Source organism: Gossypium hirsutum, chromosome D05 (genome assembly GCF_007990345.1).
Source record: "Gossypium hirsutum isolate 1008001.06 chromosome D05, Gossypium_hirsutum_v2.1, whole genome shotgun sequence".
Taxonomy (NCBI): Eukaryota; Viridiplantae; Streptophyta; class Magnoliopsida; order Malvales; family Malvaceae; genus Gossypium; species Gossypium hirsutum.
This window is the reverse complement of record NC_053441.1, coordinates 49,855,104-49,872,224: the sequence shown is the minus strand read 5'-3', so window position 1 is coordinate 49,872,224 and position 17,121 is coordinate 49,855,104. Positions and strand designations below refer to the sequence as shown.

The following is a 17,121-nucleotide window of genomic DNA, read 5'->3' as shown; positions in this document are numbered from 1 at the left end:
ACATGTCAACCAATTTTTTTAATTGGGTTGAACAGTGTAACGAAATGATAGTTTAGTATATCAAAGTGAGACAAACAAAACACTTACGTACCAAAGTAAGAAAAGGGGTATAGTCCATGTGACAAAGTGAGCATTAAACCTTTTATATTTTTTTATTATTTTCTTTTCAGTTTTTTAAAATTAAGACTAAATTGACCAAATGTGTAAACATTGAGAACTAAACCTTTTGAAATTGGTTTAAATGTTGAGAGTTAAATGTGTCATTATACTAATTAAATGAGAAATAACCAAAATATTCAAGGTTAATAACGTTGGTGTCTGAAAATGAAAATTTTTAAAGATCAAACAGAAACAAGTTATATTTAAATGACCAACAGTGTAAAATTACTCTTAATGGAAAAATCCAATTCAAAATCAATGGCTTGAAGGTCATACCGATTTGACCTCCATTTCGACTTTTAATTCATTGAATCCAGCAATGCCGGAGCTAACCTAAGCAATGGCTCTAGTGTGCTGGGATGAAACTTCCTAGCAAAGAGGAAGCACATTGAGGTTGTATGACCATTATAAGTACAATTAAATCCTTTCCTAACTTGATTCAACAATGCCATTGATACATCTTTTCTCACATATTGTTTGGGGTGTGGACCGCCTTTAGACCAATCAACCCAAGTAATACTCCGATTTGAGTTGACCTCCGGTGACATTATGTTGACAAGAGTTGGCACGTAATGTTCATCGACGTAACATGGAGGAATGCAATGGGTTCTAAAGATGGGATAGTACTTTTCATCGGATAATATTTCGACGGCAAGATTTCGATTAACCTCGAACCATTGCGACCCTTTACGCCAATTGGCTAATGACACCGTCGGCCACATCCGCTTGTTGTAACGGCCACGGCCGGTTACCCTCGGATCATCAAAGGAACCGATGAAGCTTTGCCTGGATTTGATAAGGTAGTTGTAAACTGTGGTGAAGTTGAATAGCGGGATGCATGCTTCCGAGAGTAGCACAAATCTTTGGTTGGCACAATCAAGCAACGCATTGGCTAACAGCCGCCTCTCCGCATCCACCATTGATGCAGTTCCCCAATGGACAGGCTGCAAAAGAGAGTTGAATTTACTTATGAATATAGCACAAATCTGCATTATATATATACATTTATGTTCCTCACCTTGCTTGGTATCTTGCGCTTGTAGAACACTGAGGTTGTGGGTGGCTCGTCAATGAATTCAGGGGATGTATGGATGTAAATGGAATAAAGGCCTTCATGTCCCATGAAGAACTTTTCCCATAGAGGTGCTAAAGGCAGTGATCCCCGGCTTAAAAACATGAAGGCCACCTTTGGGGTTGGATTGCATGAGGTTTCGAGGATACTCACGGCACGTCGCATCAGCTCTCGATCATCCGTCACCGAATGCGGTCGCGTGTCATTGTCGTTGGGGACTGGCGGAGTTTTCGGTTCTGAAGAAGAGTTGAAGTGTGGGTGGGGAGGGGATGAAAGGAAAGCAAAGTTACATAAAATGTAGGAATATGGAGAGGTCGTCAATGGCGAAGAAAACCTGTTGAGTCGAGGGTAGCAAGAAGAAGAGCCTTCTGAGACTAGCAACTTCAACGTGAAAGACCCAAGAATAACCACAAAAGAAGCCATTGAAAAGAGAAACAATGAAGTTATGGTAATATGAAACTGCTTGACCATTTTAAAATGAAAATTAGGTTGATTTAAACTGATTTGGAGGAGAAAATATAGAGAAAAGGAGGGTGGGAAAGGTCAAGGTTTATAGCAATTTGTTGAAAATATAAGTGGAGCGTTACCAGGTAAAAATGGTAGATGCGCGCATGAAATGACCCACTGGTTCATGTTTACCCACACTCCACCCAAAACTGAGAACAACCATGAATCCCATGTGTTAAGAGGCAAGATTTTAGTTTTCCTATTCCGGGTTTAGCGATTCGGACGATCATCTTAATAATTAGGGTAAATTCTAAGAATACTCATCAAACTATTCACTTGATTCTATTTTTATAACTCAATTATTAATTTTTTCGATTTAGTCTTTTAACTTTTTGAAATTAACCGTTAACCCATTTTTTCTTGGCCTAATAATAAATTTAGTCCTCCAATGTTTATACATTCTATTAATTTTGATGTCAAATCTAAAATTTTTTAACAAATTTAGGCTCAATATTTACAAAATTTGTTATTGTAGTCCTAATTATAAAAAAAATATTTAAAATATGTTAAAATTTAAATTTGTAACAAATCTTTTATCAGGAGGCGAATGATAATTAGAATACTAAGTACCTAAAATTCAGTCTGCACAAATTCAAGTGCAAATGCGAAGATGAATGTACAGTCCCAGTTTTTGCACTTTCTTGATAAATCGTACAAGGTCGTTTCTTCCCTCAAAATTATACTGAAAAATAGAACCCATCCAATGGAATGTGAATTAAGAAGTTAAACTGAAAATACATAGATGATGGCCTCGAAACCATCAAATATAAATTCCTACAACAAAATAACAGTAATTAGCAGTATAGAGCATTAGGGTCGAATCTACAGGGACTGACTATCTAATTTTGCCTTTTTCCATGACTAGAATCAATGTCGCGGTCACAGTTGTGCCCACGACCTATGTGTAGAAAAACTGAAAATAAAAAAAATGGGGGATTTAAATTGGTTAAGATAAATAAAGAAGAAAATACGAAAAATAAAATAAAATAAAAATAGATTCGAAAATGCAAAAATAAATTTAAGAAAATAAAATAAATGGATAAATAAAATATTTTTTTAAGCTTAGCCTTAGTCTCGGTGTACTCCAATCTTGAATCGATTCTTGAAATAGATTTTCCCTTCCAAGCGATAAGCTGGTTATAGCAATCGAGGATCCCTCAAACCTCCAACTCTTCCTCTTATAGTCGATCCTGGTATCACCTGCAAATCGACTCTTGTCAAATTTCCAACCACGTGGCACGTACCCGTAATTTAATATTTCGACAGCCATGCGATCTAAAAAGCTCAACTCGAATTAACGGCCTCAACCGTATGGGTCGTTTAAATTCAATCACTATCTCCCTTGACAAAATCCAACTAGCTTTTTTCAATTGAACACGCCAATTTGTTACTAAGGTTAAATTCGGAAATGTAATTGCCTAATGAATCGACAATGTGTAAGTTGAGCCCTTGTAATTTGGTAATGAGAAATAAATCCATTACAAAGGGTAAATCGTAGAACAACTGAACTCTGGATAATTCTTACTAAAGGGCTCAACACTAATAATGGGATTTGATAAGTAGGTTTACCCTTGTGTACTTAATGAGCTCATTAAGCTCACATGTTAGTTGTTTAAAAGCGTAGGTTATTGTAACACCCTAATCCCGAATACGGAGTACTCGAATACTAAGGCGCTACATCAGATCACCGAAGCAACCCAACAAATTTTTTAAATAATTTAAAACATTGAAATACATTGTATATAAGAGAAAATATCATACATAGTTAGATTGAAAATAGTAATAAAAATAGTTATACAAAATATGTGAAGCTCCAATATCATCATATAGCAAAATAGTCAAAATAACAAAAATGATAAATGAGTTACAGACCTACAAAAATGTAACGCCTCAAAATTTCTAATTTGTTATTGTGAAAATATGACATAAATATTTGTCAGCTTTAGTGGTTATGTGTTCTGGGAGTATTTGGGAGGTTCCAAGTTCAAGCCTTCGCTTGGGCAAATTTTGGTATTTTGAATGAATTAGGTCCCAAGCTAGGTCCCAAGTTCAATAGGTTTTTATTTGATTGTTAGGTAAATTACATCAGAATGGGCTTGCTGGTTTGGTGGTTAAATGGTGTGTTATTATGGTGGAGGTCTTGTGTTCGAATCCCTATGCAAGCAAGGGTATTATTATTTTTGCTCAGATTTTGGGATAATGTTGTGTAATAGGGGGATTCTGAGTAGTGAATGTGTAGTGGGAATTAGGGGAGAAGATTAAGGGATTTTGGGGTTATTAGAATTTTATTTTATTTTTTCCCCATAACCGAATTTTGACTCTCTTTGCTAAAAAAATTCTGCCGTCTATTCTTCTCCCTCTCCTCTTGCCGAAATTTTTTGAGTTTTTCCATCTTCCTCTTCTTTTTCTTCTTCTTGATTTTTCCCTAATCTATTTATTTTCCTTCGTTTTCGCATGCAGTTAGTGCTCGCTTAGTTTTGATAAGTGTTTCTCTTTGTTTTTGTCATGAATCTCTTAGCGACTGAAGTGTTAATGTTTTTCTCTACGATTTGGGTGTAAGGGGAGGCTCAGATTGGTGAATTTAATGTTCTCGTTTTAACAATAGTTAACCGGAGGGTTATCGTTGGTGGTAAGTTGAGTTTCTATTCATTCTTGGTTGTCAATTCACTTGTAAATCAGTTAAATTGATGTTGAGTATCTTGATTCTAGGCTTTGGAGTGCTCGGGGACTGTTTTAGCATTAAACAAAACCAGGTGTGTACCCGAAAAGCAAAAAAAAAAAGGGATTCGGCGAAAAGCCAAAATTGCTTGCTGTTTGGACAGTAGTAGTAGGCTAACTTTGAAAAATCTCCATTAATTGTGGAAATTGAATTAGAGGATGAAAAAAATATGGAATTACATCTTATTGAGTCTAGTTTCTCATAGAAGAAACAGTGTAAGTAATGGAATTATAAATCGTGAGGTATAATAAACTTTGTGAGACAAGGTCAAAATGAATTTGGGTTCCCCTGTTTTGACTTTGGAAAATCATCAAAAATTGGAGAAAAATAAGTAGGGGTTAAAATTTACATGTTTAAATTATTAATAAGTCTATTTTCAATAAAAACAAATGGAAACATCATCCAAATTTTGTACTAAGAGATAATTAATTTTTAGCAAAGAAGAGACGAAACTATCAGACAGCATAACAGGGGTAAGTTTGAAGATTTTACTGTACTTATTGGCTAAACCGAAAATTTTGAAAATTTTATGGTAGAAAGGTATTTGAGTCTAGTTTCAAAGATATCAAGCGAATCTTAATTCAAAATTTTTTAGCTCAAGATATAAATAATTTAGTAACAGTGAATCAAGTAGATAGCTTTGAAAGAACATATAAGTAAATAGTGAAAACATATATGAATAATTAACTAGCACGGGTTACATTAAAAATGGATCACGTAGCCATTTGGGCTGAGTGGGCCACATGGACGTGTGAGCCCATTTTTCTGAAAGGTTCTGTAAGGTTGCACGGGTCGCCCAAGTCGACTGTGGACCTACTGTAGGGTCGGTAAGCTTTACTTAGACCCCTATATGTGTGATCTGTCTATCTGATTTATATACCGAGCATGACTTATGATATCTAAATGTATTTACTATTAATTATATAATGGCATGACATATTTTGTATGTTGCATTGCATCAGAGTGGGTTGATGATATTTGGAGGAAGTGTTTGAAAGGCTATTATTAAGCATATTATCTAACAGCTCAAGTGCAACCTTCTAATTATGCGTCGTATTTCTGTACAGCATGGTGTGTAGGGATGGGTGGGTTGATTTAATCCTCACATGATGTGTAGGGTTGGACGGAGATGGTGTGTAGAGGCTGGTGGGTAAGATTCTGATTTACTGTATCTGCATTCTGTATCTAATATGGGCAAAGGCCCTAATGTATTTATGAGACTGTACCTGAATGGGCTAAGGCCCAAACTGATTCTGTGATGGGCACAGGCCCCAGACTGTATCTAACTGAATTCTGTTAATTATCTATATGCATGTTTTCTGTGGGGATTACACATTGAGTTTGCGAAAACTCACCCTTTCTCTGTTTAATCTGTATAGATAATCCCCAGACTTGACAGGTCGGTGCAGTGGAGGACTCGACGGTGGCCACATGTAAACTTTAGACTGTTTTCTGTTAATGCCTAAAATTTATTACTTATTTGGGGTTTTTGATGTATCTTCTGGAGTATATACTGGTTGGCTTTAAAATTGGGACTTTATACTGTTTTATAGATTTAAAAAAATGCAATTAAGGTTTTTCGTAAATAGAAACGATTTTCCCTAAATTAATTAGTTACAAAAGCTTCCACTAAGAGATAAGTTTTAAAGCAAATCAACTAGTTTTTTTTCGAATTAAATAAAAGCTAACTTACTGTAACAGTTTTTAAACTCGACAATCTTGTCTTCAAATCCCTTTTCATGTGGCATCGCCAGATTTGGCCATAACGTCTAGGTCGGGTTTAGGGTGTTACATTTAGTGGTATCAAAGCCAGGTTGCAAAACTCAGTTTTGGATTTGGGTTTTAAAACTTGGTTTTAAAGAGATGATTTTGAAATGGTTTGAAATATTTTTGACTATGTGGTACACCGAGTCTCCGGTACCGATTCTGTAAGTGTTCTAAAAACTCTGATAAGTTTTTGAAAATATGAGTAGCATATTCTGAAACTACTATAGGTAGTACACTGTATTGAGAACATTGTAGATAGTGTATATAGAAAACAGTAGCAAAACTGAAAACTGTAGTAAGATTGTGATTCGTGATAACAAACTCTAAACTCCTGATACTGTTTTGCATAAAATATCTACTAATAGATATTGAAATAGTAACTGATTCATAAAACTGTTAACACAGATAAGCTACGAATTCTACTATGAGTGTATGAAGTATCCGCAGACGGGGTACTAGAGGCCAAGGTAGAGGCCGTAGAGGGGCTCGAGCTGAGTCCTCGTCGTTAGACAGCATGCCGAATCTGGATATGAGCGAGACACTGGTTTCACCTGCTACAGAGACTGGGTCTCATGATCGCATGGCCGGGGACGACGCCTTGTCCCAGGCTATGCTAAGGATATTAGAGAGGGTCACTAAGCCCAACACTAGAACTCAAAGCCGAGGGTCGGTTACGAAATGACTCCGGTCCAATGGGGTAGAGCTATTCAGGGGTGTCACTAGAGTCACCTCTAGCGTGGCCGAGTACTAGATGGAGGCCACGAAAAGAATCATGGACGATCTGGAGTTTACCCTTGAATAGAAATTGAAAGGGTTGTTTCCTTGCTTCGCGATAAAGCATACCAATGGTGGCTGACCGTTAAGGAGGGCAGTAAGCCCGAATGACTGACTTGGAATCTCTATAAATCTATTTTTCAAGGTAAATATCTGGGGGCAAGCTACATTAACACTAGAAGACGTGAGTTTCTGAATCTCACGCAAGGGGATCATTCAGTGGCCGAGTATTAGGCCAAGTTTCTGAGATTGAGCCGCTATGCGCGAGGCATGGTGGCGACTGAATATGAGCGTTGTGTCCGCTTCGAGGATGGACTCAGGTACAGTTTGAGAGTTCTGATAGCTCCGCATAGGGAGCATGAATTTTCAACACCGGTAGAGAATACAAAGATCGCCATGGAGGTGAAGCTCGTTGAGTGCCAAAACCAGGATAATGAGAGAGGCAATAATAAGAGGGATTCAGAGCCCTCAAGTTCTACGATGAGGCCTAAAAAAAAGGTCAGATCTAGTGGGCAAATTAGAGTTGGGGCCCCTGTTGCACCTACTGGGATCACGCTTTGTAGACATTGTGGAAGACGCCATCCGGACGAATGTTGGAGGATGACTAGGGCTTGTTTAAGATGTGGGTCACTGAGCACCGTGTTCGAGAGTGTTCGCTGAGGGCCGATTAGGTTCAAGCTGTGGATTCTGGTACTACACAGCCACCGAGGGTAGTTCAGGAGCCGCCTAGGGGCCGTGGTCAGGCTAGGGGTGGTAATGGTATGGGTCATGGGCAGAGAGCACCGGGAAGAGGTGCTGGACAGGCTGAGGTAAGATAGTCGGCCTTAGTTTATGCTGCTCGTCGCCGAGAGGATAGAGATGCTCCAGACGTCATCATGGGTACATTTCTTATTTTTGATGTGTCTTACACTGCATTGATAGGTATAAGATCTACGCATTCCTATATTACTTGTTCTGTTTCCAAACACCTAGGGATTTCGATTGAGAGTACTTCTAGTGAGGTGACTGTGCTGAGCCAGCTGGGGCAATCTGTTAGAGTTAACAAACTGTACAAGGATGTTCCTTTAGAGGTTCAAGGGACGGTATTTCTGGCTGGTTTGATGGAGCTTCCGTTTAGGGAGTTCGATATGATATTGGGGATGGATTGGTTGGTCAAGCATCGTGTCAGTTTGGATTGTGCGACTAAGAGGGTCGTATTAAGAACTAAAGGGGATAATGAAGTGGTTGTGATTGGGGAACATCGGAATTACTTGGCTAACGTGATCTCCTCACTAGTAGCTGAGAAACTGGTACACAAGGGATGTGAGGGTACCACCTTGATGGAAGAACACCAACAAAGTTTCTTGCCTAGCTCTTCAGTTTGCCTTTACCCTTAGCTTTAGAAGATTCACCACACTCTTTAACTAATAACCAAAACACATAAGATTTCCCACAAAAAGAAATAAAATAAAAGTTGATAGGATGCACAAATACATGCTTTAAATAAATAAATAAATGATATATGAGAATATGGGTAGAGATTTCCCCAAACTCAAACCCTCCCAAACACCCAAAAACCTCTACCTTCATCCTTGATGAACATAATTTTTTTTCCATTGAACTTTAAAAAAAAACTAGATAAATACCTTACCTTCTTTAAGATTTGGAGGATGAAAAATGGTGAGAACTCACTCAAATCTCTCTCCCTTTACACGGTTTGCTAAAGGAAATATATGGAAAGAAGAAAAAAATAAAGAAATGTAAAAAGAAAAAAAAGGGTGATTATAATATAGGGAAAAATAGGGACAAATCCACATGATCCCATACTTCAATCTTCCAAGCCATCTTTTCCCATTAATTGGGAGAAGACTTTTATTCAAAAATGGTAAAATCACTATATTAGCCATCCATCTTCCCTTTACTTCACACAAGCTTCTCAACATCCTTAATTTCTTATAAAAAGGTCCAAAATCCACCCAAATTAATTCCAACAAAACCCAATCCCAAAATAAATTTATCCATCGCCAACCCATGTTAACGCTCAAATGTTGACTCAAAAATTTGGGGTCGTTACAGTTATGGACTCATCTAGAAGCTTATGATTCCAGCTTAGGAGCTTTGCATCACCATTCAAGATTTTGAGATTGTTATGTATCTATGTTGGTTGTCAATTGGATAAGAATCATGGCATGCACATAAAGGCTTAAATTGAATTTGTGTTTGTAAATTAATTTGTAATTCAAAACCTATTAGTGTTCTTAAATGAACTTGTGTTTGTATGGTTGCAAATTCCCTTTTTCTTGTGTTTGCATGGTTGCAAATTCCTTTTTTGAATATGTTTTATGGTTTCCTTGATAAGGGATGTTCTGTGATGGTTTTAAGGTGTTTTTAACTTGAATTTTCGGTCCCGTACCTCTGGGTCTCAAGACATGGCACTTATGTCTCAAGATACATTGGTTAGAATACTCAAATTCTACTTTAAGGGGCCAATGTCTCAAGACATTGCTACCCTACACTTCCAAACACGTGTTTTTAAGCATCGAAATGGTTCTGAATGATGCCTGAATGTTTTCATTTCATAATGAGACTTTGGGAAGGGTCATAAATGACTTTCAAAACCTATAAACTATTAGGAAAATGTGTGAAAATGGCTAGTTGAATTTTGACTTTGGATATAACATTTTTCTTATTCAAATCCACTTTGAAAAGATACTTTCTAAAACACCCAAGTGTTTCAAAATTTCTTTTATGATTTGGGTATGTCCAAACCTCTCTGGTATCATTTTAAATGACTTCAAAATGTTTCTCATTGGCACTTGGGTGCATCTCATTCGCCTTTGTGCGCATATACATTTGGCACTTTTGTGTACTATTTTAGAGTGTTAGAGAAATCGTGTTTTTACATGCATTAGAGCATTTATGCTCATTTGGCGCTTGTGTACATTATTGTGGAGTGTTAAGGGTCAATCAGTGTATCCATACTTGATTCCATAATTTGTCAACAGGAGCTAAAATTTTTATATGAACTTATGTTATGATGAAATGTAATGGAATGAGAAATATGAAAGATTATTATATATGGAATTGTGTGGACAATATTAAAGGACAATGCTTAGGTGAATTGTATTTGAGATCATGTGAATTATTATTAAAGGTTCTTGTTAGATGATTGTCATAACGTTGCCTACATAAGAGTATGGGAGCCTAGTAAGCAAAGCTAGACACGGAGGGACTAAATTATGTAAAGTCACCACTAACCAATTAGTGCTAGGTTGGTTAGCCACCTATCGTCTAAAAATCTAGAATTAATACAACGAAAAAAATCCTAAAATTCTAGACTCGGTCTCATCACCAAATTTCAGGTTCAAGAGTACTGTTATAGCACCCCCACAATGCCTATCCGGGAATAGTCCTACAGGATTTTAAGAGCTAGATTTTTTTTATTTAAGCATATTAATGTCTTAATCTAAGCTAAAATCTTATGGAAATCTTAAGTAAAAACTCTAAAGGAAACGCCTTCGGTTTACTTATAGCTTGATTAAGATGTGTTCACCAAACTTATCTAATTTGAAGCTTAAATTAGAGATTTTTACTTTTAATGAGAACTCTAAAGGATACCTAAATAATTCTAGTAAAATACCTACAATTCCTAAAATAACTTCTATTTTAGAATTCTAAAAAAACCTAGAAATTACCAATGAATTAAGAGAAATATTAAAATGCATCTACAACTTATTCGATCTTTTATTATTATTGTTATTTTAAAAGATTTAATTAATAATGTTGAACCTATCAAGATCTTATGAAAGTATTCTATGTCGAGTTTATGATTTATCTTACTTTAAAATTCTTGATCTAAGATTTAAATCCGTCAAAATCCTAAAATAATAAATCTTAAATAACATTTATTAGCTTTCTTAAAAAGTTTCTAAAATAAAATACTTAAAAAGACCTACTCATGATTTACAATTTGCCCACAAAAATCTTTAGTTTTAATCTTGAATAAAGTCCTAAAAAATATTTACATATTAACTTAAGATTCTAATCCTATATGATATTTAAAACTAATTTAAAACCCTAAAAAATCTTACATATTATTTATAATTTTTCTAAGGTAAATGGTAGGTAAGATCTTAAGGACTAACCTAAATTCAAATGTAAAAACCTTATGGTTTCATTAAAATATAACACCTACTTAACTAACTTTATGTCAACAATTATAGGATGGAAAAATGACCTAAAGTTCCCTCTTTTAAAACGAATAGTAATAAAATAGGAAAATTAATTAAATTGGCTAAAGTTAATGAAAAGTTAAAACTCTTTCAAAATAGCAATAATAAAAAGAAAAATTAAATAAATGAAATAAATAAGACCTTAACATGATGGTAATAATAATAACAATAATACACCTTATTCATAATACAATAAAAGAATCAAAGTAACATAAATAAATAATATTAAAATGTATGTAAGGGGAATGTGTAAAAAAAATATAAATAGACATGAAAATAAATAAAAACGAAATAAGAATAAATAAAAATTATACAAGTGTGATTAAATATAAAACATTAAAAAAAGTGCATAATTAACATTAAATATATAATGTATAAATGCAAGTGAAATGGAAGATATAAGTGTATATTATTTATTAAAGATGGAAACAAAATGACATAGCTTGATTTTAGGACTAAACGATAAAAAATGTGGAAGACAAAGGACTAATGTAGCAATTAATTTGCTTTTAATTTTTAAATTTCGGATTAAATCGAATGTTTAAATAAATAAAAGGGTTACGGGTGTAAATAGGTCAGAGAGCAAGGGTGGTGCTGCAAGAAAAGGGTCTTTTGTAAATTTTAAAAGTAAGGGGGTGAGTATAATTTACCTATTTTTGGCACTTATAAATGAAAAAAAAACTATTCATTCTTTCATTTTAACCTCATTGTTTTTCAAAAAATAAAAAAACATATTCTTTCTCTTCCAACTTCTACATTGACCATGACTCCACCACTGGAAAGCCCTCCGACCTCCGGTGGTGGAGCCGCCGCGTACGGTAGCCGAATTTTTTTTTTGCTAAATCAAAGTTTTCTTTAGAAAAAATAATTAATTTTCTTAAAAATCAAAACCTTATTATGAAATAGTTAAAAAAATCAAAGCTTTGTTTTAAAATTTTAAATTTTCCTTTGAAATGACTTAAAAAAACATATTTTTATTTTTCAAAATCTAAACTTTCTCTCTTTTTAAAAAAAAACACTATTTTTCTTAAAGACTAAAGCTTTTATTTTGAAATAGTTGAAAAAAATCAAAATTTTATTTTAAAATTTTAAACTTTCCTTTAAAATGACTAAAAAACATATTTTTATTTGTTAAAATCTAAACTTTCTCTTTTAAAAAAATCAAAATTTTTCCCAAAATTAAGCTTTTTTTTGGAAAAAAAAAAGAAACATTTATTTTAAAAATGGGAGGGAAAAATGAGATTTTTTGGGGCCTCTAAAGGCGGAGGACCGAAGGTCCGGTGGTGTCTCGTTCATCGGAACCCAAAATCCGATCCCTTATGACACGTCTATGGCAAAAGAAAAAGAAAGATAAAAGAAAAGAAAACAAATAGAATGCTTGTAGTTGTTGTGTTTTTTTTTACCTTTTTTTTAAGAACAAAAATAATGAAAAGCCTCCTCCTTTTTTTCATTTCATTTCATGTTTATATATTATTTTTTAATCTTGTTTATTTGTAAAAAAATGATAAGAATGATATTTAATAATAGTAGTAGTAGAGATGATAACAATAATTTGGGCCTTTAATAGGCCTAAAAAGAAAAGAAGAAAGAAAAGAAAAATAAAGGTCTCAAATAGACCAAAATCGGGTGGACTTCGAATGGCCCAAAAGAGAACAAAAATTTAAATGGGCCTCCAATAAGGCTCGGACAAAAACGGGTGTCTACAGCTGACCCTCTTTGTTTGTGGCTTGCGTAGCAAGAAACGTACAAAGACATAGACACCTAACTACTATCAAATGCCACTCAACATCGCAGTAAAAAGGAATAACAAGTCTTTGCAATTACCAAAATCAAAACAGATCAAAACATATTACGTTATCCAAAGCTAGAAAAGTAAATACCAAACCATCAAAACATGAAGAGTGAAACAAGTTAAGCCTCACAACCAAATCTTTGAAATGAGAATGCAGAAGAAATGTAAATAGATCTGATACATGTGCCTTCATATACAGTGCAATAAAAACTAAATGGACCTCTACACCCCGGCCTTTAAATGCAATGAAAAGTAAACGGACCTCCACACCTGGGCCTCTAAATGTAATGAAAAGTAAACGGACCTCCACCTGGGACTCTAAATGCAATGAAAAGTAAATGGGCCTCCATATATAGGCCTCTACATGCAATGAAAAGTGAATGGACCTCCACACCTGGGTCTCTATATGCAATGAAAAGTAAGTGGACCTCCACACCTAGGCCTCTAAATGCAATGAAAAGTAAGTAGACCTCCACACCTGGGCCTCTAAATGCAATGAATGTTTTCTTTTCTTCCTTTCTTGAATTTTTCATAAAAAAGGTAATCATTTTGAGAATCATGTTTTTAGGTTGAAAAAGATCAAATCCCTATCCATACACAACAGATCATGAAAATCAAATTTCATGGGATATCACCTTAACAAATTTCAAAATAATTTTATAACTCGTAAATTAAATTCTCAAATGATAATTCACTTAACAAGCTTGGTACTACGGATTTCATAAATCCACCCTTGAAACATAAATTTCTTGCATCGAGAGTCAACTTGTTACTTTTCATGAACCCGAATTTCCTTTTCTTGAATTTGGACTGTTCCAACTATGAACCCTGTACCATGCTCTTTTGAAAAAATTGCGTCTTAAAGTAGATATTCTTCAATATAGTTCATTTCTCTTGCTCTCTCTTTCTTTTTTGGTTTCTTTTTTTCTTTTTTCTTGATTTAAGTAAAATTTTCTTTCTATAGACTCTTACATTCTCCAAGTAGATTAATTCCCTAATTTAAACCGTCCATAAGTAATTAGAGAAGGACTTGTTCCAAAGTTATATTGTTAGCTCGAGTTTAGGTGCCAAAGTAAGGGCTAAAATAGGCTCAAATAGATGACTTCAGGGCTCGTACAAAAGGATCATTTTTTTCTAGAAATCTTCATTATCCTCCAAGGCATTTCATTTCTTTTTTCTTTTTTTTTTCCTTTTTTAGAAATCTCTCTAGACTGCTCATTTCTGAGTTTTCACCCTAGAGTTCATCTCCCTCTTTTATGTTCTTGAAGAAGTTCATAATTTCCCAAAGATTAACTTCTTGATTTGAACAAACATATTTGATCAAAATGAGATCAACCAGAGAAAGGTTTTCCAAGCTAAAATATATATTATGTGAAAGAGTATAAAAACCATGATGAGTTTTTTTGAATTTTTTATTGCTCTTAATGCTCCTTCCATCTCTCAATCACTTTTCTTCGTTCTTAATCCTTCCTATTTCTTTTTTTGTTTGTTTTTTATTCGCTTTCCCTATTTCTTTTTTTTCTTTTTTCTAAATGAGATCAAGAATTTAAAATTTTACTTTTATTTTTCATGATCTTTCTTGTCAATCCATGATGTTCGATGGATGACTTTAATTAGGGTTTAGAAAGGAGATACAACAGGCTCAAAATGGGGTAGCAAGGGATATAATTTTCTCTAAGTGATGGGGGAACAAAAGAATGTCATTTATCATTTCAAAATATGGTTAATCTCATCACAAGGTCATTATTGTGAATGCGTTCATCTTTTCAATTTGAATTGCTCATAATCTCATGTTTGTCTCACAATGTTATAAAATCATCGATCTATACCCAAAACCTCACAAAATGTCCTCCAACGTAGAGGGTGATCCTTCGAAAAAGGTCAAATTTGAACAAACAATATGACCCAAAATGGTTAACAAAGGATGAAATTTTCTTCAAGTGAAAGATATTTCAAAAATGTCATTCGTCGCTTTGAACATGGCCAACTTATTAAGAAATTAACCTTAAGGAGAATACAATATTCCAAGGTAAAACGTAACCTCAAACATGACAAACAAAGCAAAACAGAAAAAGCCAATGTTACTCAATGCGAATAACTCTTTAAGAATAATCAAGCTTAGTTTTTAAGCAAAGTATTTTTTTTACTGCATCAGAATTTATAGGGTTCGACATCTTGTCTCTGTCCAATTCAACTAGAATCAATGCTCCACCAGAGAAAGCTTTCTTTACCACATACGGCCCCTCCCATTTTGGCATCTATTTTCCCCGATGATCATGAACATATGACAGAATATTCTTCAGTACCAGATCCCCTTCTCTAAACTACCTTGGTCGCACCTTCTTGTTATAGGCCTTCATCATTCTTTGTTGATACAATTGGCCATGACATAAAGCTACTAATCTCTTTTCCTCAATTAAATTTAGTTGCTCACATCTCTCTTACACCATTCAGCCTTCTCCAGTCACACCTCCCTTAACACTCGTAGAGGTGAGATTTGCACCTCAATAGGTAAAACGACCTCTATGCTATGCACTAATATAGTCGAAGTCCTGATTGATGCCCGATATGCGTGGAGAGCAAAAGGGAGTTTCTCATGTCAATCCCTATAAGTTTCTGTTTTCTTGGAAATGATCTTCTTGATATTCTTGTTTGTGGCCTCGACTGCCCCATTCATTTTTGGACGATATTGTGTAGAATTGTGATGCTTGATCTTAAATTGTGGGCAAACCTCTTCTATCAAGGTATTGTTCAAGTTCTTGGCATTGTCTGAGATTATTCTTTTTGATAAACCGTATCAACAAATGACCTTTTTTCATAAATATACAAATCACTGATTGAGTTACATTGACATGTGAAGCGACTTCAACCCACTTGGTAAAATAATCAATCACTACAAAGATTAAGCAATGCCCGTTTGATGTTTTCAGTGAGATGGGGCCAATGACATCCATGCCCCACATTAAGAATGGCCAAGGAGGTGCCAAGACATGAAGATTGGTAGGATTGTTAATACTGTCTGCATAAATCTGGCATTTGTGACATTTCTGAGCATAATTTGAACAACCTCGTTCCAACGTCAACCAAAAGTATCCAGCCCTCATGATTTGCCTTACCATTATATGTCCATTATTACGTGCTCCACAAACTCCATCATGGATTTCCTTTATTATCTGATTCGCCTCTTTTATGTCGACACATCTCAACAGGGTTTGGTCACTTCCTCTTTTGTACAAAAACTCGCCGTCCAATAAGAAACCCATTGTCTGGTATTTATGGTATTGTAAATACAGCTTAATGTCAACATACCACGGTTTCCCATATGTTCCTGATTCTACTCCCACGCGATGGGACGGTGAGTCATTGACCTTTAGTTGTATAGGTTGCACTTCTGTTTTGGATCCTACTTTGGACATAGCGGCTAGAGTAGCTAATGCATCTGCTAATTGGTTTTCTTCTCGTGGCAAATGACAAAATTGAACATCATCAAACTTTTTGATCAGTCCATGCACATATGTTTGATAATGAACCAGCTTGGAATCCTTTGTTTCCCATTCTACTTTTAATTGGTAAACAACTAATGTTGAGTCACCAAAAACTTTTAAAACCCTAATTTTTTTTCTTAATGGCAATCTAAAGTGCCAAAATGCATGCCCCGTATTCAGCTGCATTGTCCGTACAGGTGAACATCAGTTTAGCTGTAGTGGGAAAGTACTGGCCACTTGGGAAGATTAGTACTGACCCAATCCTATGCCCAATCATGTTGGATGCTACATCTCAAATTTCTTCTTCGCACTTCAAAATTGACATGATCTCTTCGTCTAAAAAATTAAAACTCGTGGGCTCGTATTCCTCTTTCGCGTAATTCGCTAGAAATTCCGTGACTATGTTTCCTTTTATAGTCTTTTAGGACACGTAGACAATGTTATACTTGGACAAAACCACTTGCCAATGAGCAACTCTCCCTGGCAATGATGGCTTCTAGAAAATGTACTTCAGAGGGTCCAACTTTACAATGAGGAAGGTGGTGTGGTACATGTATTGCTTTAGTTGACGCGCGGTCCATGCTAAAGCGCAACACATCTTTTCTAGATGGGAATACTTAGCTTCATATTCCGTG

At 35.1% G+C, this 17,121-nt stretch overlaps 1 protein-coding gene across 1 annotated transcript; it reads right to left on the bottom strand.

Moving 5' to 3' along the window:
* Positions 1-331: 331 nt before the first annotated feature.
* On the bottom strand, positions 332-1,851 carry LOC107902350 (glycosyltransferase BC10). Its single transcript, XM_016828551.2, has 2 exons — positions 1,178-1,851; positions 332-1,103 (listed from the first exon to the last, which is right to left on the bottom strand). The coding sequence occupies exons 1-2, from the start codon at positions 1,700-1,702 to the stop codon at positions 459-461; spliced, it is 1,170 nt and encodes a 389-aa protein (XP_016684040.2). The 5' UTR covers positions 1,703-1,851; the 3' UTR covers positions 332-458.
* Positions 1,852-17,121: the final 15,270 nt, after the last annotated feature.

Bases quoted from the DNA above. Each gene is read 5' to 3' on its own strand.
- LOC107902350 (XM_016828551.2), bottom strand. From the start codon at position 1,702: ATGGTCAAGCAGTTTCATATTACCATAACTTCATTGTTTCTCTTTTCA. The intron at 1,104-1,177 runs GTGAGGAACATA...TCTCTTTTGCAG, and splicing joins AGCGCAAGATACCAAGCAAG to CCTGTCCATTGGGGAACTGC.